Raw genomic sequence first — 22,233 nt, forward strand, 5'->3', positions numbered from 1 at the left:
GTCCTAAATACGACATCTTTTACAACCTCGATGCGCCGAAAATTCAGTTACATGGCGCCGTCTCGTGGCCGGATTATAAATAAAAATGTATCCGCTAAGGGTTTCACAGCTTTTCTCACTTTACCGCAGGTCAATAAATAGTTGAAGAGTAGGCCCCTGTTTTCACTCCATCGAGCGCTGTTACACATTTAAACAGGTAAATTTGAGTAAATTATCAGGTTATGCGACCCGGAACAAAGCCCAGCCGCCTCCAGGACCTACAGTACACGGAGCACTAGTAAAAACAAACAAGAGGGTTTATTGTGGATCTAGTAGAAATTTATTTGAAATATCGAAAATAAGTGACAAAAAATGAACAAAACGCTCGCAAACACACAAAAGAGAGGGAAAAAACAAGTACAAAGTGTAAAGGCAGTATTTTGCCAGGTCTCTTCATCAGCACCTTGAGGTCGGGTTAAAAAAAACTCCTCTTGGAGCTCCAGTTGTGTCTGCGATATGGAGAACCTCCCCACAAGTAATATTCAGGCTCATTCGTGCACAACCCCCCCCAGCTTCAAGAGGGGTAACGTATCGTACACTGCAGTGGGTGCAAACCCCCGACTCTCGGCTTTTCTCCACCACCACAGGGGAACAGGCAAGACCATCAGGGCACAGCGGCTAGCGGTCCAATCACCTGCAGGCCCCTGTTTAAACGTTACCGCTGAAGGATGGGGGGGAGACTACATGGAACATACAAGCGTCAGCAATTAAAGGTGTTGAATTAGTGTCGGTGTGAAACCAAAATGACTCAAAATAAGGATCAAGTACCCAGATAGCAGTCCCATCCGTAAAAACTGTGCCCCTCCCCCACCCCCCACCAAAGCCCCAACCCCCCCCTCCCACTGGATACAGAACGCCAAAAATGCAACCCTCTACCCCCAAAACCCCCAAGACAGTGAGGATCCGTCCGACTGCCTGTCCGAAGGGTTAGTGCAAGTTAATCTGGGCAAAGACATTCCGGGCGTGGTGCTGGAAATAAACACTGCTCAAGTCTTTCGGCCTCATGACTCCGCTGTCCCTGCTGGGACTCCTCACCGCCTCGTCTGCGGATCTGTTCCCCCCAAAAAATTATCTTCCCTAAAGGCACAATCCACAGCTGGTCACCAATCCAATAGTACCGTCCAGGACTGGAGCTGCAGCAACTAATGAGCTCAAGTAAATAGTCCTTCGGAGCTGAGACATGGCTTCCTCGAGCAGAAAGGACAGGAAGTGCTGCGGGGAAGCACATTCACATTGCACCTGGCTCCTCAGCATTGGCGCAACAGGTAATTGCGGTCCCTCTGGATTACTTCCTGGCAATCAGGCCTTGGGAAGACGCGTTGCTGGAGGAGGGGGGAGTGTCAAGGCCAGGGGCCAGAGTGACGGACAACGATCTGCCCAGGGCCCAGTGAGGAATCATCGGATGATCCTCGACTACACAGCAACTGAAACTTACCAGACGGAATGCTGCAGGTAAGCTCTGCCTCCCCTGATTCAGGACAAGGAGTTTTAAAGACCAGTGCTGGTAGAGTATCCCAGCCTGGACCAGGAATCGGGGGTCGAGATCCTCTTCTGTTCTACTCCATGGAAAACGCCTCCTCGCCATCATCCTTATTCTTCAGCTGCAGCATCAAATAAGTATAAAGGGGGCGTAATGGGGTTAAATGGCCACACAGGAAAACCTGCGGATATTCTTTCTGCTTCCCTGAACACTCTCTTGGCAGGACAGGATGTTTCAAAGCGTCTGATAAATAACATCAAAGGAACGCAGAACATCGCTGGTGCTTCTCCTCTGTGCTGCCTGATGACTTGCGATGACTTTTTTTGGCCTAATTTCCCCAAAGTCTTATCCCGAGGCGAGAGAAGTTGATGTACCCCAAGCAGAAATAATCAATAGCACTGATCAACTGTTCACTCACCCGATCGGTGGTGGGAACAGAGAACAGCCAAACAGTGTGGCTCATTGCGTGTACCTAATTAAGCAAAGGCGTGACATTTGACTGACACGGTTCATTCACTTCGCATTTCACGAGATCTTTCAAATCCAGTCCTACCTCACAGCACATTTCTGTGGATCAGATCATGGATTCCCTTGCAGACGGCCTCCAGGCTCTTTCAGGTTGTGGAGAAGGATAGAGAGGTCCCTTTCAGCCCTAATCTAATCAGTCTCGCCCTTCTCCCAGGAGTGGGTCCATTTCCGATCTTTTATGTGAATCCGTCCGGCACCAGATCTCGAAATGAATCCCCAAAGATTAGTCAGAGTCTGATCTTTCTAGATGAAGCTGCCAGACGCCCAAAAACCCTTTTCTCAGAAAGCAACGAGGGGGCGGAGGGCAGGGAGTGAATGAACAGCTCCCACTGACGGCGACGTCCGTTCGGTAAGAGGCCTTGTGATTGCGCCGCCGCGACGGCCCGAACGGAAGGCGTCCGGGTTGGAACAGCAGCCGGGCTTGTGCGTGGTTAACATCCCAGGACCGACGTTCTAACTCCTGGGCCCTCTGAGGGCGTTCATCCCAGATGGGCTCCCCGTGACTCGTCATCTCCCCAGCAGGGGGCGCGTCCCGGGAGCCGTGAGAACCGCTGCCGTGGTTTGCAGGACCCGCAACGGGCCGGGGGAGGGGGAGGGGGAGGTCTGGCTCGGGTCGGGCTTCTCTTGCGTGGGGGGCAAGGAGGAGGACTAAAAAAGCACCCGTTTAGGAGATTCCGGCGCCACTATTTCACCATTTAGCAATCCTCCATCACCGTTTGGCTTGTTCGTTTCCTTGTCTTTTGTTTTCTCGGCTACGCTAGATTCGTACTCAATATCCACGGGGGATCAGGGAATCGGGGGACCCTCGCCCCCATCCTGCCACTTCTACAACACCCCCCTTTCCCCCCGACCCACCCCAGGGAGCCACGACGGGGCGGGCTACATGACGTCCACAAAGAACTCGCTGGGGTTGCCCATGGCCAGGTGGAAGGACTGGCGGCTGGCGGTGAGCTCGGGGGGCACAGAGCCCAGGTCCCTGGTCGGGGGGGCGCCGGGGGGCCCGCCAGGGGTGGACGTGGGGGGCAGGGCGTGCGGGTGCAGGTGCCCCGCGTGGGGGTGGGGGTGGGGAGCCAGGCCGGGGTGGGGGTGCGGCTGGGGCAGCATCATGACCATCATGGGGTTGTAGGGCAGGGGGATCCCGGGGGAGCCGTAGGGGAGGTGGGGCGCGGGGGCGCGCTGGCTGTGGTGCGAGCGCTGGCTGTGGTGGCTGTGCTCGCTGGGCGTGGCCGAGCCGTGGTCCCGCCTCAGGCTGCTGCGGGTGGAGTACTCCGATTCGCTGCCGCTGCCTGAGCGCGAGTCCGCCCCGCCCCCTCCGCCACCCCCGGAGGACTTCTCCTCCCGGCTGCCCCCTCCCCCGCCCGCGCTGCTGCCCCCGCTGCCCCCTTTACCCCCCCGGCGCCTCTCCCCCTCGCTGCGCGTCGACCCGCTGCTCCGGCTGCCTGCGGACAGAGAGAGAGAGAGAGACAGGTGGAACGTGAGGAAGGGGCGGGCGAGAGAGAGGAAGAGGAGGGGAGAAGGACGAAGGCGCGGCCCGTACCCTCGCTGTGCTGGCTGCCCGTGCTGCCCTGGGTGTAGCTGTAGCTGGAGAGCTCGTGGTAGGGGGGCGGCTGGCTGGAGTAGGGGTGGGGGTACTGGTAGGGGAAGGAGTGCAGGAGCGGCCAGGGCGTGGCCCCCGGGAGGGGCAGGGGGGCCAGGGTGTCCTGGTCCGAGGCCCCGCTTGAGCCGTCGTTATCGTTCAGGGACAGGTTGGCCATGTCTGCGGTCGGAAAGAGAAGACAGGGACAGAGAGAGAGAGAAAGCATGTGTCAGCCCCGTGCCAGACCGGATGACATCACCCCCAGCCACCCGGCTGGCGGTACAGCGCCCCCTGCTGGGCGGGACTCACAGTTCTCGCAGTCGCTGAAGTCCCCGAAGATGTAGTAGCACTGCTCGGAGAAGGTGATCTTGTTGACGGTGTGCCGGATGAAGCCGGCCTTCAGCAGGTTGCTGGCATACTTGCGAGCCTCTCGGCGGTCCTGGAAGCCCTCGATGTGGTGATAGAGCCACTCCACCACGTCTGAGCCTGGAGACACATTCACAGTCAGAACAGCAACTATGTTGGGCATCGTCAATCAGTGTCACTGTACACTGTACTCCCTCCCCATCCCTCTGTCCCACTCTCCCTCCTAATCTCTCACTCTCTCACCCAGGAAGGCGTTGGGAATGGTGATCTTCAGCCACATCCTGTCTCGCACCTCCAGCCCGGATTCAGGGGACGCCATGGCCTTGGCGACAGACGCCATATCCGAGTGCAGCGACAAGTTGAAGTCGTCAAAACCTGGCGGGACAGCAATGTCAAGGAAGGCATGAACAGATGCCCAGATCTCCCAGTCAGAACAGTCCCAGATCGCCCCTGGATCTCCCAGTCAGAACAGTCCCGGATCGCCCCTGGATCTCCCAGTCAGAGCTGTCCCGGATCGCCCCTGGATCTCCCAGTCAGAGCTGTCCCGGATCGCCCCTGGATCTCCCAGTCAGAGCTGTCCTGGAGCCACTCTGGATCTACCAGTCGGAACAGTCCCAGAACACTCCCGGATCTACCAGTCGGAACAATCCCAGAGCACTCCCGGATCTACCAGTCGGAACAGTCCCAGAGCACTCCCGGATCTACCAGTCGGAACAGTCCCAGAGCACTCCCGGATTAAACCTCTGAAACTGGTAATGCAAATGAACCCGAAGAACCTCAGTACCGCCCAATGAAAGCTCTGGCTCTGGAACAGTCCAGTCCTAGATTGTCGTCTCCGTGTTGCACCGTTCTGACTGGAGGGAGGCCGGCGGCCGAGGCGTGCAGGTGGAGAATCAGGGAGGGGGGGGGTGTTGGACTTACACTTACGTTCGGTCTCGGTGACGGAGCTGCTGGAGGTGATGGTGCTGAGGGAGGAGCTGCCAGGGTAGGGAGGGTAGGCGCCCGTCATGGCCACCGAGTGCGACACCCAGGCGGCGGGGTCGATAGGCCGGATGGGCTCGTCTGGGAAAGGGGGCAGACGGGGAGGAGAGAGGGACAGATGAAAGAGACGAGGGAGGAGAGTGAGACCAACGATTGGGGATGGGCCCATTTCTCAAGTCACAGAGCCGTCAACGGGCAGCGGCACAGCGCCAGGCGGATGCAGGCTGGCTCGCGTGGGGTGAGACGGGGCGCCGGGGGGCTATACTCACTCCGGGGCAGGGTGAAGTAGCCCTGCGGAGAGGGGTCCCAGCACTTCGCCACCGTCAGGATGATGGGCCTGAAACACACAGCGAGAGGAGTTTAGTCGCTCGAATCTAATCGCTACTCACTAGACCCAAAAGCCCCAATCAACCCCTGAGCTGCCCAAACCACAGCAGATGAGGAACTAGCCAGGCGACCCGACGATCTCTCCCAGCTGCAGAATGAAACTGGTGCGATTCAGACGGCCCGCGAGGACGCGGGAAAGGGGGATTGCAAAGGCTTCTGGGAAGGAAGGCAGGGCCACACCGCCACCAGGGCAGGGAGAGACGCCCAGTGTAGCAAGTCTGAGGTCACCCCTCTTCTATCTCAGCCCCTTCCCCCCAATTTTCACTTGTGGGTCTCGGTGAGGACCCCCCAACTATCCCCCATCTTAACCTTCGGGCACGACACCTTTTGCTGGTTGTTCTAAGCACAAACGTTCTGCAAGACCGGGGTTCGAGAACCCTTCAGATCTCACCCAGACATGATCATTTGCAGACAGGACTCTTAAATGATAGCAGCAAGGGCGCGCCTCTTGCCTTGCGGGAACTGGGATGCGCTTTCCAAACTGGACCAGATTCCTTTCTGTTCAGAGCTCAGTGAATGAGCCCCTCCTTCTACCTCTGTACCTGGTCTTTTGGTGTGTGAGCTCCCATTTCTAATTGTATCCATCGCGCTGTTCCGAACCGCTATTAAAACACAGAAAGCGATCGGGTAAGGGAACGCCCGCGGACAGGACCAACACCAAGCACCCACCCCGGCTTGTGCACGATCTCCCGGAGGACTCTGACAGCGTCGTCGTTACTCATGTTCTCGAAGTTGATGTCGTTCACCTGCGGGAGTGAGAAGGAAGACAAGAGAGGTTAACCGCGGCTCATTTAGTGTCTGCCTGAAACGGGCTTGTGGTTCCTCTCTTGCAGTGATGGTGACAGCATCAGAGGGGATGGTGGGGGGGCTGCCTAGACTAAACGAGCTCAACCCTGCCAGAGGCACACTTACCAGCTGAGCCACAAGGGGGAGCCCTTCCATAAACTTAACTGTAATCACTTCAAACTCTACATCTCTTGCCTTGGGCAACAATAAAGGGGTAATGACAGCTCTTTGTATCATCAGCTTCATCAGAACCTCTTCATTTTATTATCAGTGTAACCAAAAATGTTTTTTTCTACATTGTTTTTAACATCTTTATAAACATTATGATCCATATACAGTTTACCTCAATCATGTTGCCTGTGACCTCACTTTTTCACTGCTGACTAGCTCTCTAAATTCTTACATGAACATCAAATTTGTTTAACTGTACTTTTCAGCTGCAGTGTTTATTTTTGTTGCAAAACTGAATAACCAAACCTGAAATCTCGGTAGTTTAAAAGAATTGAAAATAACACAACCATTTAATATGTCTAATTTTTAGTTTGCATTAAGTAGGTCAGGAGACAAGTCTCCTGCTCCCACGTCTCCTGGCTCGATCCTGCCTGTGACTGCCCCTTGCCTTAGCAGGCAGAGCGGTGGATCTGCGCCTCTGGCTGGAAGGTTGGGCTCCGTTGGGCCCCTGAGCAAGGCCCTTAACCCCAACTGCTCCAGGGGTGCCGTACAATGGCAGACCCTGCGCTCTGACCCCAGGCTTCTCTCTCCCTGTCTGTGTGTCTGTGTGTGTCATGGAGAGCAAGCTGGGGTATGCGAAAAGATAATTCCTAATGCAAGAAATTGTAAAGGGTTAATAAAGTGATGTTACTATTATTATTATTATTGCCCAGCCCATTCACTAGGAGCAGCATGTCTCCTGGCTCAGCCCTACCATCTTTCACCCCTCGCCCCAACCCCACATTACCTCTTGCCCCGCCCACTCACTTGGAGCAGCATGTCTCCTGACTCAATCCTGCCTGTGACCGCCCTTGCCCCGCCCCTTGCCCCGCCCACTCACTTGGAGCAGCATGTCTCCTGACTCAATCCTGCCTGTGACCGCCCTTGCCCCGCCCCTTGCCCCACCCACTCACTTGGAGCAGCATGTCTCCTGACTCAATCCTGCCTGTGACCGCCCTTGCCCCGCCCCTTGCCCCGCCCACTCACTTGGAGCAGCATGTCTCCTGGCTCGATCCTGCCTGTGACCGCCCTTGCCCCGCCCCCTGCCCCACCTACTCACCTGGAGCAGCATGTCTCCTGGCTCGATCCTGCCATCAGCCGCCACAGCCCCGCCCTTCATGATGGAGCCGATATAAATGCCACCGTCGCCGCGCTCGTTGCTCTGGCCCACGATGCTGATGCCCAGGAAGTTATACTTCTCTGCACAGGGAGGGAGAGACAGAGAGATGACCCTGCAATCAGATGGGAGAGTCGAACTGCGCCTGCTTCAGAGCCACAGTCCCCACAAATGCTGCACAAACACTTCTGCTCCATCTCTCTAGACCACTGGTTCCCAAACCTGGTCCAGGATTGCCAGGGATTTAACCTCATGGGCACCAAACCAGCTATTTCAGTCCTCGAGAGAATTCCTGGAGGGTTCACATGTGCTTTTTCAATTCGAACATGAATCAGAAGTCAAAGAAAACAACAGGTCTGACTTCTGATCCGAACAGATCAATTAAGTAATTCAGAAAGGAGCTGGACTAAAAATCAGCGCTGGAGCAGCCTGACCGCAGGACTTTTCACAGGTTACTTCTTCGAGAACAGCGCCACCTGTCTGTTACAGAAGGAGGGCTGTGTGAGACAGGGAGGGGCCTGTACTCACCCATGTTGAGAGTGACAGTGATGATGTTGAGGGACATCGTGGAGTCGGTGACACTGCTGAAGGAGGAGGCCTGTAACAAAACACACTGCACCGTTACACAGAACAGCTATTGGCACTGAAGCCAAAAACTCTGCCTTGCCCTGGCACAGAGCACAGTCACAGGGCTCTAGACTCTTACAGTCCGTGCAGAGTACACTGCTGAAGACAGAGGCATACAGTTATGAGCAAAACATTCAATTACAGGTAAAACCAGCTTCATCCCTTCCCAAAAGGCACGGCTGTTGGCAGCGCACTTACCCTCTCCAGGCGCGGGGGGCGCTGTTTCCGGCGGCGGCGATGTCGTTTCAGCAGCCGGGATGCGGTGCTCTGCTCCGTGGAGCTGCTGAACCTGTCGGAGCACAGCCAACGTCACACCGTCATACCGCCAACCAGAACCACCCCCTGCATTTTCATTTACATAACACCCCCTCTCCTGTCAGGCACTGAGGGCTCACAGTGTGACAGTGAGAGACACCCCACTCCTCCAGTAGGGACCCCTCTCCTGTCAGGCACTGGGGGGGCTCACAGTGTGACAGTGAGAGACACCCCACTCCTCCAGTAGGGACCCCTCTCCTGTCAGGCACTGGGGGGGCTCACAGTGCGTCAGTGAGGGACACCCCACTGCTCCAGTAGGGACCCCTCTCCTGACAGGCACTGGGGGGCTCACAGTGTGTCAGTGAGGGACACCCCACTCCTCCAGTAGGGACCCCTCTCCTGTCAGGCACTGGGGGGCTCACAGTGTGTCAGTGAGGGACATCCCACTCCTCCAGTAGGGACCCCTCTCCTGACAGGCACTGGGGGGCTTACAGTGCGTCAGTGAGGGACACCCCACTACTCCAGTAGGGACCCCTCTCCTGTCAGGCACTGGGGGGGGACACCCCAATCCTCCAGTCAGGAGATTCCAACTTGAGAGGTTGGAAAATGCAAAAACATGTGCAAAACCAAAAGCCCGTCTTCAGGAAGTGAAACCTGCAACAAAACCCCGAGCCCCAGCCACAGCTGACCTGCTCATGGTGTCGTCATCGTCCGAGTCGCAGAAGCTGGTGGTCTCTAGCTCGCTGCTCATCACAGTGGTGGAGCTCTCGTAGCCCGCTAGGTGGCGCTCTAACCTGCTCTGCCCGTTCTGCCGAGGACCTGCCGACAGCCGGGAGAGGGGAGGGGTGAGTAAAGCTCCCCAAATCTCCAAAGCCGAACCCCTGCCTCTCCCAGCAGCAGGAAACGCCCCCCTTGGCGTTCCCCCCTTATTTCCTTTTGATGTCTAATTTCTCACATTTTCAAGCAGCGTGGAGCTGCGCTCCCCACCCCGGAAAACACACCCAACAGCGCAGCACTGGGAGTCAGCAGTGTCACCCGAACGCCAGTGCCGCTGTCGCTGTGTCCCGTCCAACTCCACACACAAATGGAAGCATGACTGCATCCACCAGGGGGCGCCTAACCGTTTTTTTTGTTAAAGAACCCAAAGCTTGGAGACCCGTGTTGTGGGCACCCACAACTCTTGGTGTAAAGAACTGTTTCCCACCCCCCCGCCTCAAACCCGTTTCCTTTGTGGTTCCAATTCTGATAGCCACGTTCCCGTGTCTCCATAGACTCAGAAGTCACTCTCTATACCCCCTTACATCTTAATACACTTGGATCCCATTGCTCCCAACTGAAGAGACGCAGGCACCCTCTAGTGCATACTGCCCTGGGGCCGCGACACGAGGGGCGGGGCTCACCGTGCGGCTCCAAGCTCTCTCTCCGGCGCGGCCTCTCCCTCCTGCAAGACACCACCGACTCCGTCTCCGTGTGGTCGTCCAGGTTCTCCAGACTGCCCACCACGTTGGGGCTGCAAAACCGCAGTCGGCAGACACCAGGGACTTAACACGACTCGGACCCCCGTTTCACTCATTCAAACACAAAAGCTATCAACACTATTATTTCATCAAGAGGACACAAATCCCCCCTACTGTACTACAAGCTTATTACTCTTTTTTTTGTAACCACCCCACCCCCACCCCCAACTTTGGAGGACTCCAAAAAAACTTACATTCACCAAAAAAAATACTGATATTCTTAACATCCAGTGCCATCCAGTTTCCCCAGTAAATGATATGAAATCTTTTCAGACGTCCGGGGGGGTAAGACTTACTGGAAGGAGGGGGGCCGGGAGTCGCCGATACCCCCAGGGCGCTCCGCGGGGGGCGGGGGAAGCGGAGGAGGGGGTGGGGAAGGCTCGGCGCGGACCTCCACTGGGGGGGGCGACGGCTCCGTCTGGGGGCTGTCCGAGGACACCAGCTGTGAGCAGAGAAGGCAGGACGATTGAGCGATGAGGAAGGACGGGGAGAAATCTTCCCCTTATTTTAATTATAAAAAAAACTTAGGGGAACCTAAAAGCAATTACTGCCCGTGACATGGCCTAAGGATCTGTTCCTGTGCACCCTAAATCATCTCCTCCCCCCCCTCCCCAGCACACCTCCTGGCAGCCATCCCTGGGAGAAAAGCCCTTTGCAGGACAGGTCGCCTGGGAGCTGGGAGACAGGAGGCGTGTGCCTTCACCCCTGGGCGGAAGTCCTCACCCATGACACAACTCTTCCGTTGAAGCAGGGAAGCTTGGCGCTGTCATCCGATATCTCTTCCTTCACCACCCTGGGACACAGAAAAGTAGACGGGTCTAAGTTTGACACACTTCGTCACACAGGCAGGTGTGCTTGAGACTGGACTGCACAGCTTCTTCTGGCGCCCAATGGAGGAGTATAAGAAAGGAGAGCATTTGGACCTCCTAACCCGTTTGATAGCAAGTAGTTCATTGATCCAAGGGTCTCATTTGGCCATTTCCTGAAGGAAGCCAGTTTCAACCCCATGGCAGGGTAGTCTGTTCCACTCTCCCACCACCCTTCGTGTAAAGAAGTGCCTCCTGCTCTCGGTCTTAATTGCACTTCTCCTTAATTTCCACTTGTATCTTCTGGCCTGTGTTTCACTGTTCATGCTGAGCCAGTCTAAGTCTAACCGCTAACCTTTAGTTGGGCGGCACAGCACGAGCACGGCTTGTAGAGACTGCCTGAAAATGAGAAAGGAGAAATGCAATGATTTGGCCTTCTTGACGTGTAAAGAAGACGCCAAAGGCGGCTCATCAGCTGAAACGTTCCCCTGCTCTTCCTGTTCACATATACACCCTTGTGTTTTTCTCAGGGGTTATTGCTCCTTTAAGCATTTTTACACCCTGAAATGGCTCTAAAGGAGCTTTATGACATGGATTCTGTTCAAGAGGTGCAAGCCCAGAGGACGAGTGGGGTTAGTGATCCGCGAGACAAAACCTCTCCTGCTGGAGAGGACCGGGACAGGCAGGTGCTGTTGGAATAAAACGCTGTCTTGTTCCTCGGCCTCTTCTGCCCTTTCCTACTCAGGGCCTTGAAAACCAGCACGTTTCTCAGCTCATCCGAGACCAAGCCATCTCCCGGCCCACTCCCGTTCTGTCTCTGTCCGATTCCAACGGTTTTTCCTGGGAAGACAGACGGGGGCCCGACAGAGCTGCCGGGTGTGTTTTTTCCCTTGCCGGAGAACGGCAGCATTTGTGTTTGCGAGAAGACGGTTCTGCCCGCTGGCTGTGATCCAGTCCGCTCCCTCCCGCACTGCCAGGACACCCGCGTGCTGCACCCCACAAACACCCCTCGACAGGCTGGGGAACCCACTGCACGGCCACCAAGCGCCCCCCCAAAAAACGAGTGTGCACCTGAGAGAGACTGGGGCAGAATTGAGGGGTGACACATTCACGTCACTGTCTGCACAGACCCCCAACACTATCGTACAGCACTCGATTTGGGGCCAGCAGCTCTATCCCCCTGCAGCTCAGCAGGTGTGAGCCTGGCCAGTACCTGGATGGGAGACTCCTGGGAAAGCTAAGGCTACTGCTGGAAGAGCTGATGAGACGTTAAACTGAGTCTCTCAATGACGCTCTGTGGTCATTAAAAATCCTAGGATGTTTCTTGAAAAGAGTAGGGGTGCTACCCCAATGTCCTTGGCAAGTTTCCCCCTGGCCTTTACCAGTCATGGCCTCCTAATAATCTCTGAACTGGCTTCATCACTCTGTTCTCCTCCCCACTGAGAGCTGGTGTGTGGTGGGTGTACTGGTGCACTATAGCTGCTATTGCATCATCCAGGTGGGGCTGCACACTGGTGGTGGTGGTGGAGGGGATCCCCATTACCTGTAAAGTGCTTTGAGTGGAGTGTCCAGAAAAGCACTTAAAGTGAAAGATAATAATAATAATAATAATAGATACAACGTACATGCACTTTGTAACTCATTATATGGGCCTTTTGATTCTTTTTTTCTTTGGAATACTGTGATACCATGTTTTTTACCGGATTTATCTGGAATGTATTCTCCCTCGCACTGCCTGCTGCATAAATTGCCTCTTGGGGATGAATAAGGTGCTTTGAATTGAACTGAACTCCCTGCCCCCTCTTTCCACTGGTGCACCAGTGTGGCGGTTATTGAGCACACAGCCACTAGGTGGCAGCACCCACATCACGGGTGAGGTTAGAAGGGCTGTGAAGCTGGCACTCCTACCAACGGCACCAACAGTGAAACCCCCGGCATTCGGCACTGATCCACTCGTGCTGGTTTTGCTTCCTTCGTTCTCCACATGCAGCACCTTGTTCTCTCGGGGATGCGATGCCACTCAGCCGCCGGAAAAAGGCGCTATATTGCGGGAATGAGAGCCCCTCAGAAGCTACTTTCAACAGCACAAACCGCACAGGCAGGGCACTACAGAATGAGACGGGTTCGGCTCTCCCGTGTCTTTCCGGAGGGACAGGGTGGTGAGCGACGTCAGATCCCCAAAGATTTAAGGCGCTATATCTCGGGAGAACGAAAGCAGCACAAACACTTTCTACAGCACTCACGAATGGGCTGGGTTTCCCTGTCGGTGCTGTTTATAAGGGGGGCAGCTTCAAGGAGTGGATGTAGGAAGAACAGGGGGCCTCTCAGGACTACACTGGAGTCTTAGATCAGCCCTGCAGAGCTGCCAAGCTGAACAAACTGCACGCACTTACTGGACAGCACTTAGTGGCTGTTGAACACATTCCAACAAGAACAATGATTCAATACCAATCCATCCACAGAGTTTCCACAGAGGCTGGGGGGACACGTCCACTGGAGTATGGCAGTCACGTGGGCAGAGAGAGGCTCCGGGCCTCGGCAATCACAGAGATACTAAGGATCTTCTAACTGGCCCTGTAAAAATCCATCACACCCTTAAAGCAATGGTAGATATTTACTGGAAGAAGCCCCCCTCCGCACGAAAGCAACACAGTACATTCTGAGAAGATCCTGTCCTCAGGACAGGCTGCGCGCACGCACGCACGCACGCACGCACGCACGCACGCACGCACGCACGCACGCACGCACGCACGCACGCACGCACGCACGCACGCACGCACGCACGCACATCTGCATTCGTATAGATGTGGGAAGGTTTATTCTGTTCTCCTCTCCTGTTCCAAGCTCCGCACGGGGCAGACACAGACCCAAAGCAAACACGTCTGGCAGATTCTGATTTAAAACAAGACAGGATGGGGTCGATTCCAGACTTTTCGTTCCAACTCCCTCATCAAACCCATTCCGTCTCCACAGAATAACACAGGCATGATTATTAACTGCCAATACTGCTGCGTGCACACTCGCCACACACACAAACACACTCCCTGCTGCCAGTACTGCTGTGTGCACACTCCCCACACACGCAAACACATGCAGTACATACCCCCCCCACACACACAGGCATCCTGCTGCCCATCCTACTACACACAAACACAGTTTCCACACAGAAAACCCCCCACACACAGGCATCCTGTTGTCCATAGTAGTACACACAAACACAGTTTCCACACAGAAACACACACCGGCCCCTGCTGCCAGTAATACTGCAAACACATTCCCCACACACCTCACACACACACATACACACTCCCCACATACACCCTGCTGCCAATACACACCTCACACTAGCACCCTGCCGTCAGTATTACTGCACACACACCTCACACACAGACACACAACCCACACACCCAAGCATCTTGCCGTCAGTTTTACTGCACACACCTCACACACAGACACACGACCCACACAAGCACCCTGCTGTCAGTATTACTGCACACACACACAAACACATACACACTCCCCATAAACACCCTGCTGCCAGGAGTACTGCACACACACTTCACACACACAAACACATACACACTCCCCACACACACCCTGCTGCCAGCACTACTGCGTGCACACACACACACAGGCAGACAGTGGGATCATTCCCTGCAGCACCTCCACATCTGTCCTTCATTACTGTCTTGCAAACACACACACGCAAATGAAATGGCTGGCCTGCGTTACACCGAGCTCCTCCCGACTTCACACACTCATCCGATTGGGGCTGAATTAACTCCACACAGCTCCACAGCCCCCCCGCCGGGTCCCTGGGGGGGATTCGTGTGTGCATGAGAGGGGGTGCCCAGATTCTGACCCCCGCCTGCGCTCAGAAACCCAGAAACCCACTCGGGCTCTCCCAGGGGGCCGTGGGAAACAAGACTCCTCCTCCCGCAGACCTCCAGACAAACACTCGGCCCTGTGCCCCCGCGCCCAGCGAGCGAGAGAGAGATCACACAGGACACGGGCGCAGGGGGGTCTTCCCCAACGCAGGGCGCGCAACGGGCGCCGAACCAAACCCACCAAGGAGGGGCGCCAACTGTTCCCGACGGCGAAGGAGCGGCATGATGCAAAACCGGCGCCCAGAGACAGGGGGCGCTATCTTCGCTTCCGTGCCGCTACCGCCTCGGAGACCATGACCAGGCCCCACTGTCGGGGGGAACGGAAATCTCCCTTCTCCGCGGAGCAGGAGACCCGGAACGTCCATCCGCGGGCGGAGCAGGGCCTCCTGGGATGTTTCCCAGCTGCGTCAAGTCCGACAACCAGAGGAGCCGCTGCACTGATGCCCCACCACACACACACACACCGGCCACCCCCTCCAGGATCCCCACACCCCACCGACCCACCCCCACTGGCCTTCCTGTTGACTCTGCTCCAGCCTGGGCCCTCTCCAGACAGCCAGCAAATGGTCTGTCTCCGCCAGCCGCGCTTTGGCAGCTGTCCCTGTGTGTAAAACAACCACAAAAAAAAAAACAGGCCTGCAAAACCTGGCTGGAAAGCAAAGGAGATGGAATCTGGGGGACTGGGGAAGGGGCGCCGCTGGATGGGATCAGGCCGATGGGGTGCGTCTCGGCACGGCACCCACACCGCGCAGGGTTCGAATCCCAGCCCGATGCCAGTGAGCAAAATCCTCCAGGGTTCCGTTCTGCAGGGGGCAATGCAAGACTGGGGGGAGGGGGAGGGCCTGAGTGGAATCTACAGGGAAGTGCAGATGGAATCGAGGACAGGAGGCGCTTCTTTACACAAAGGGTGGTGGGAGTGTGGAACAAGCTACCCAGCACATGACGCTAAAGCCCATATCCTGGCTTCTTTCAGGAAACAGCTGGATGAGATCAGCAACCACACGAGATGTTTGCTGCTTTCGGGAAAGGACTTGGCACCCTGACTTCATTACCTGCTCTGGAGCCTCTCTCCCCAGCAGCCTGGACTGGCTCCGGGAGTAGGCAAGCGGTACAAACCGCCTGGCTGCACTGCGGAAGCCAGCACTTCTAAGGGCCAGTTAACGGGAGCCCCCACCTCAAACTGTTTTGCTCAGCCCGGCATGATGTGCTTGCTTGGGGAAACGAGGGAGGGAGGGGTGCACGAGAGCACCGTCTAAGATGGGGGCGCTAACCTACTCACGCACCTGCCTCACAGCACAACACGTTTCTGTTCCATCAAAGGAGAGGAGGCCTTTTGACTCACTGGGTTCTGCGTCTGTCGTTTTCACATCTTCGGCTGGCCTCATGTGAAACAGCCCACACAGGGGCAATTCAGAGTCACCCTAACCTGCACGCTTTTGGGAAGAGGGCAGAAACTCACACACCCAAAGAAACCCCACTTGAACACTGGGTGACCGCGCAGACTCCACACAGAAGGTGACCCGAACTCAAATCAAACCTCGAACCCTGGAGCCGAGGTGCACTAGAGGTAACCACCACACCACTGTGTGCCACCCCCAAGCCCTGTCCTTTGGGATGTTTGCCACAGTAAGTCTGCAAAGGAACTGGTCTTGTGCTTACTGGAGCCTCCATTCCTACTGAGTTCCCCGAGATGCAGCCCTAACTCTGCTTTTACTGCATTATAGATCTCAGCTAACAATCGGCAAGGCTCCAGCCCGGACTTTCCTAATCTGCGATCTGAATCAGGACCTGATGGCAAAGGCGTCCCTGGGTACTGACTCCCTGCCGGTGACTCGTGCAGCCTGGACTTTAATGTCCTCACACCTGGTGAAACTTATAGGGACACCAATAATTGGGAGGAAAAGGAAAACCACAGAACAAGCAAAAAGTGTTCTGCATTCGAAAACAACAAACTCCCCCACCCCCAGCGTCTGTATGAAGACCGAGATGGTCTTTGCTGGAACTATTCCATGCAGCTGTCCCCCGGGGCAGGGCGAGCGCAACCACCAATTCCTTCCCCCGCTCACTTCCTCCAGAGCCTAACCCACATGCGCAAAGCAAGGTTCCAGCCCAGGCTTGTTACAATGCAGATCAGCGCAAGCTTCCCGTAACGAGACTTGTCTGCCCTTCCAGTCCGGACACACCTGCAGCAAACCCGGCTGACAAATTCCTGCTCCGACCCGTCTCCTGTCCCTGCGCGATGCCCCCTTGTCCAAATTACTAGAAAGATTTGAAAAACGTCTCTGGCTGGAATATTGTGTGCTCCACTGGCCCTGTGCATTAACTTTGTGCAAGGTTATCCCAGAGAGGATGCTTATTAAATCACAGTGGCCCCAAAATCTGCACAGAACGCAGGAACTTCTCTCTCTCTCTCTCTCTCTCTCTCTCTCCGGCCAGGCGACACAGTTTCATCATGTCTGCCCAAGAGGTGAGAGGTGACTGATTGATAGAATGTGTGGCAGCTGTTCTGGAGTGATGAAGTGTCAGGGATTTAAATCAGGGTCCACCACCGGCCCCCCTCCCCTCCACTGCCAACACGCACGCAATTCAAAACGTCATCTGAATAACCGAACGCAGCATCCCGCGGTGCCACTGTCTCGCCAGGCTGGGTGCGATCTGCTACAGCATGCGGGAGTGTTGAACAACACGCTCACCTCCAGCTGAGCCCACTCTGTACCTACAGAGCACGGGCTCAGCAGGGATTACCTGGGTGTCCTGAAACCAGCAGCTAGGAATAGATGAGGCTGCCACACTGCGGAAGAGTGTCTTGGAATGGGTACAGGAAAAAAAAGGCAAGTACAGGTCATTCTTTAGCTAAGATTGCAACACACCCAGGTCAAAGGCGCTGAATCTCTCTAGTCCCAAACATCAAGGAAGATGAGGGGGCTCTATACCAGCTCCCCAGTTCCTGAAAGGCAACATGGCCAGGTCAGGACTGTGGACTGGACCTCAAGACCACATGTGAAGCAGAGACACAGGGGAAATTAAGCACAAGAAGGAAATTAAGAGGGAGCTCACTCAAGGATGACAGCAGGAGGCCCGTCTTTATACAAAGTGTGGTGGGTGGGTGGAACAAACCGCCCCACCGTGTGTCTTCAGCAGATCCTGTAAGAAACCGCTGAGTGAGATCTCCCTGCAGCCCAACCCGACTCCTTCCTACGGCAACCACTGCGTTCTTCAGTTATGATGGGGAAATGTGCACAGAACCGCTCATCCGTGCAACGCTGCGTCCAGCTTTCCCCTCACTCCGTCTGTCAGGAGGCACAGCTGGAGCACACGCCTCCCGTTCCACTGTGCAATCAGTGGTCATTAGCAAAGATCGAGGGGTGACCTGCGCTCTGTTGGGCCAGGATCACCCACTCCAGAGCACCCTGCAGGATACAGGCAACTCTCATTCTCAGGCCAGTAACTCCTCTGTTTCCTTATTGTCCCACAGGGGAAATTCTAATTACACAATACATTTAACACAACGTGAACCCACTAACAGATCATCGAAACACACGTAGGATGAGAAAGAAAATAAACATATAGAAAGCAAGATAAACAGTCAATTGTCCAAACTGAGCAGGTCAATAGCTGGGGGAATAAAAGATGACTTAGTTCTACTGCTCTTGAATCTAGGCAGTGTAAATCCTGAAAACCTCACACAATGCACATGAAGTTCCTGTTATTCCTGGATTATAATCTGTGACTGCTTCCAGAGACATGATTCCTCAAGGACCCAAATCTCACCTTAATACAGCACAGAGCTGACGAAACAATGACACTCCAGGTTAATTATTTGCAGACATGCTTAAAGTCTTTGGCCGATGTACAAACAACGGGTAGGAACACAATCACACTCCTGCTCATTTACGGTCCAGTCCCCTCCAGTAGTTACATCGTTCCAGTCCTTAGCACCTGCATAAACATCAGGTACTATCCTGTACTATCCGCACTGAACACACGCAAGCCTCTATGAGAAAAAAGTTCAAATGTAGTAAAAATAAAGAGCAACTGCCTCATCAGATTAGAAAACCTGGATTATCACAAACGTGGGAAAATGAGGATAATTAAGGAAAGAAGGTGGAGAGAAGCAGAATCTCAGCAGTGCCTCACGAGAGCCCATTGCTCTCGTGAAAAACCGGGAAGAAGTTACTACGCCTCCATATTGCTCGGACAGCGAGGGATTGCTTCCTGCTTGCAAACCGAAACCTTGCCGGGAAACAGTCTGGTCGGCGGTGCGGGGGCACCGGGACAGGAGTAGACACCTACCGAACGGGGCCTTCGTCAGGGAAGGGCGACAGCAGAGAGCGGCCGAGGATTCAGGGAGCAGACGCAGAAGACAGAACCGGGGAGCAGGGGGGAGAATCAGCTGGCATGTGGGGAGAGTGCTGGTGCATCATCCAGGTGGGGCTGCACACTGGTGCTGGCGGAGGGGAGTCCCCATCACTTGTACAGTGTTTTGAGTGGAGTGTCCAGAAAAGCGCTATATAAGTGTTAGGAAGGATTATTAGAATTTGGTCACTGTCTGATCAGGACTTTTTTTTTTTAATCGAAGAGGATGTCCAGTAGATCAAGCTCTTCTGGTCTTGTCTGCCACGGGACTTTGATGCAGACCTGCTCCCCGATCTGCTGTAGCGCCTTTCCTAAAGCAGAAGCTAAGCGAGTAAAAGTCTCCGAAGGGGGGTGGGAGTTGTTGCTCTCACTGACAGGCCTCAGTAAATTGCAATTTACCCATAACAGCTAGACTGTGAACTCCCAGCAGCTGCCTTTCAGTCCCACACTGAAATCTCTACACTGGCTGCCTATAACGTCTCCTGTTCAATGGGGGATCTTGCGACTGACTTTCTTAAGCTTTAAAAGAGCCGGCCCCTCCATGTTCACACCGCCTCTCGGGCTCCGGTCAGCGCAGGCTGGCCCTTTGCTCACTGCGCTCGGGACCGAACCTCGGACTTTCTGAGACTCTCCCGTCGCTGCTCCACGGTTACGGGGGGGTGCCTTTCCTCAGACGCGACGAGACAAATTCTCGTTTTATTTATTTTTTATCGTACTTTTTTGGGATTTTTCTTTATCACTATGCATATGCCATCTGTGGGTTTGGAAAGGCACTTTCGAAGTAAAAGCTATTGTTCCCGTTATTAAGAGGCGAGTCATGAGCAGTCCGGGTGGTAACACACAAAGCGAGGGCAAGCGTGGCTCCTCTGAGCTGCCACCACGTACAGCGACTGCATTATCAGGACACTCTCAGACTGCACTCATGTGACAGACGAGCTGCGGAACATTTGAAGCCATTAAGCAAAGCTGATGAATACCATGACAAAGGAGTTTAAAACCAGCATAACCTCTCGAGCTACTTCCTTCAATGTAACCCTAGCTGTACTGTGCACTGCACACATGCACACAGAACAATACCAACACCCTGCCACTGAAGCAAACGAGTCAAGACAGTATTCTGCTCACTGAGTTCACGTGCTTCAATTTTTCCCTCAAGTCCCCAAGTCAGAACTGCTCGTACTGGGAATCCCCTCACAAACAAAACGGATGAAATTTCTTTAAACACACCCTGGGGGGAGGGGGTAAGGGGGGAGGGCGTTTTCCTGGGAGAGGCGAGTGGGAATTTGGGAAGAGAACATGCTAACTCCACACAGACGGGTGTCCCCGTCTGGAACTGAAGGCCAGACCCCCCTGGAGCTGGGAGGCAGCGGTGAGCGCCGCCATGACGCCTGGGAGAGAGAGAGAGAGGGCTTCCAAGAACAAAAAAAAAAAAGCTGCAGACCGGGGCCGCAGATCTGAAGAGATCTCCCTTCGGCGTCTAAGCAGGAAACCTAAATCCTCAAATCGGCCCCGAATTGAGGAAATCGTAGAAATGAACGAGGTCATTTAAAAGGAAGCGGCTCTCGAAAAATGGAAAAAGAGAGAGGGAGGGAGCGAGGGGGGTTCTGGGAGGCAGAAATCTGGCGGAGTTTCCAAAAAAAAAAGATTTCACAACAGAAAAAAGAAAGGATTAAGCAGGTAGTGAAAAAGAGCACTAATCCCTCTTAGAAAAGTTCTCTCGTCTGTGGGTTTTTTTTTTTTACTCCTTCTCGGGAGCCGAAGCTGTTCGTTTTGTTCGCCGGAATAATAGAAATTCCTACTTTTTTTTCTTTGCAAAGACAGACAAACACAGCACAGGAGAGAGAGAGAGAAACGGTACAATTTGGGAAGGGGGGGGGGGTACAGGCTACACCGCCACCCCACGTCCACACTCGCTGATTTTCTTTAATTACAGTCAGTCTGGAGGAAAACAAAAAAAAAATGAGGACGACTTTCCTGGACTGCAGAAGGCGTCTCGCAAAAATCTACTGTAGATTTTCCCCGACCCCCCCCAGAAAAAAAGACGGAAACCTTATGTTTCTGCCGAAACGTGCTTCCCATTTTGTTAGTGGGGGAGGAAGCGTACGCGAGCTTTTTAAAGGTTTTCGTTCCTTAAATCCCCAAGGAATGTCAGCACGGGGGGGGGGGGAAGCACAGCCAAGTTTCAGAAACAAAGACGAACACCTCCACCTCTGCAAGCACATACAAAGCTGAATAATTTACCTCCTCCCTCGTTCGACCCCTGTGCTCCAAGCCCCTAGATAAAACAAACTGCGCGTCTTCGCAAAGGGTCAAAATCTACCCCCCCCCTTCTTAATCCGACCTCCATTTAAGACGGGGGACCTGAGCGCAAGGAACCCCTCGAATTGCACCCGATGCCCTTCTCGTGTCCAAAAATGAATTCTCATTGAAACTACCCAACGGCGCCCGAAAGATACAGCCCCGCATTTTTTAGGGGAAAAATACAGCACGATAGCCACGTTCCCCGGCAGAGAACCCCTTGCACACATTTTTAAATCCGTTTCGTGTGTGTGTGTGTGTTTTTTATAACTGATCCAACAGATGTACTTTTGCACCGTGCCCTCCCGTACGGTAACAACCCGAGACACGCATCGCCCTCACCCGAAATCCTGATCCATAGATTTGAAGAAGAACTTGTAGTTCGGTTTGTTCAAGACCTGCTTGAAGTCCAGCAGCGTGATTTTCTCCGCGGCGATGGGGATTTTCACCAGATACGGCGTCTCCTCCTCGTCAATGTGGTAGATGATTTTCGTCTCCGCCATTTCCAACTTCTTTTCTGCGAACCGACGGGGGATGCCGAGCGGACACCCAGCTCGCTGTTGCGGCTGGATCGGTGTCGTGCGCGCCGGGCTTTAAGGTTACAAACTGAACTTTCTCCGCTCTCCCACCCCCTCAACTTTTGCCGTGTTTCCCGAACCACAGCAGAGGAGGACGGAGGAAAGGAGTAGGGGCGGGCGGGCGGGCGGGCGGGGGGGGGGCAGACGGACGCCGGAAAAAAAAAATCAAAACAAAAACTTTCTAACAACTGAGGGGAGGGGGGGGGAGAAGAGTGAGAGAGGGAAAAAAAAACTTTCTCTGTGAGCCAGCGCGGCGTCTGACGTCAGGTGGACGCCGCTTGCGTCCTGGCCGACGTGCCCCCTGCCCCCTTCCCCACACGTGTGCCGGCTAGTCGCGGGAGCGCAGAGGCCATAGGCCCACAGACCGCCCCAATCCTCACTCGGGACCTGCGCTGCAGCCGGCAGCAAGTTCAAATTACACCCACGAGCGCTGGCGAAA

General features: G+C 54.7%; 1 protein-coding gene across 3 annotated transcripts; it reads right to left on the minus strand.

Moving 5' to 3' along the window:
• Positions 1 to 296: 296 nt before the first annotated feature.
• Positions 297 to 21,929, minus strand: dvl2 (dishevelled segment polarity protein 2). 3 transcript variants are annotated; one of them, XM_069186639.1, is made up of 15 exons: positions 21,559 to 21,929; positions 10,593 to 10,662; positions 10,166 to 10,311; positions 9,753 to 9,862; positions 9,042 to 9,171; positions 8,296 to 8,386; positions 7,999 to 8,068; positions 7,414 to 7,553; positions 6,027 to 6,103; positions 5,240 to 5,307; positions 4,917 to 5,051; positions 4,233 to 4,364; positions 3,933 to 4,109; positions 3,585 to 3,803; positions 297 to 3,486 (listed from the first exon to the last, which is right to left on the minus strand). In XM_069186639.1, the coding sequence occupies exons 1-15, from the start codon at positions 21,717 to 21,719 to the stop codon at positions 2,927 to 2,929; spliced, it is 2,286 nt and encodes a 761-aa protein (XP_069042740.1). In that variant the 5' UTR covers positions 21,720 to 21,929; the 3' UTR covers positions 297 to 2,926. The 3 variants fall into 3 exon arrangements, with proteins under 3 accessions (XP_069042740.1, XP_069042739.1, XP_069042741.1); XM_069186638.1 differs by having other exon boundaries at positions 4,911 to 5,051; XM_069186640.1 differs by lacking the exon at positions 21,559 to 21,929 and adding an exon at positions 10,801 to 11,006 and having other exon boundaries at positions 4,911 to 5,051.
• Between the last annotated feature and the right edge of the window lie 304 nt (positions 21,930 to 22,233).

The sequence above is a fragment of the Lepisosteus oculatus genome, chromosome 3, assembly GCF_040954835.1.
Source record: "Lepisosteus oculatus isolate fLepOcu1 chromosome 3, fLepOcu1.hap2, whole genome shotgun sequence".
In the NCBI taxonomy this organism is placed as follows: domain Eukaryota; kingdom Metazoa; phylum Chordata; class Actinopteri; order Semionotiformes; family Lepisosteidae; genus Lepisosteus; species Lepisosteus oculatus.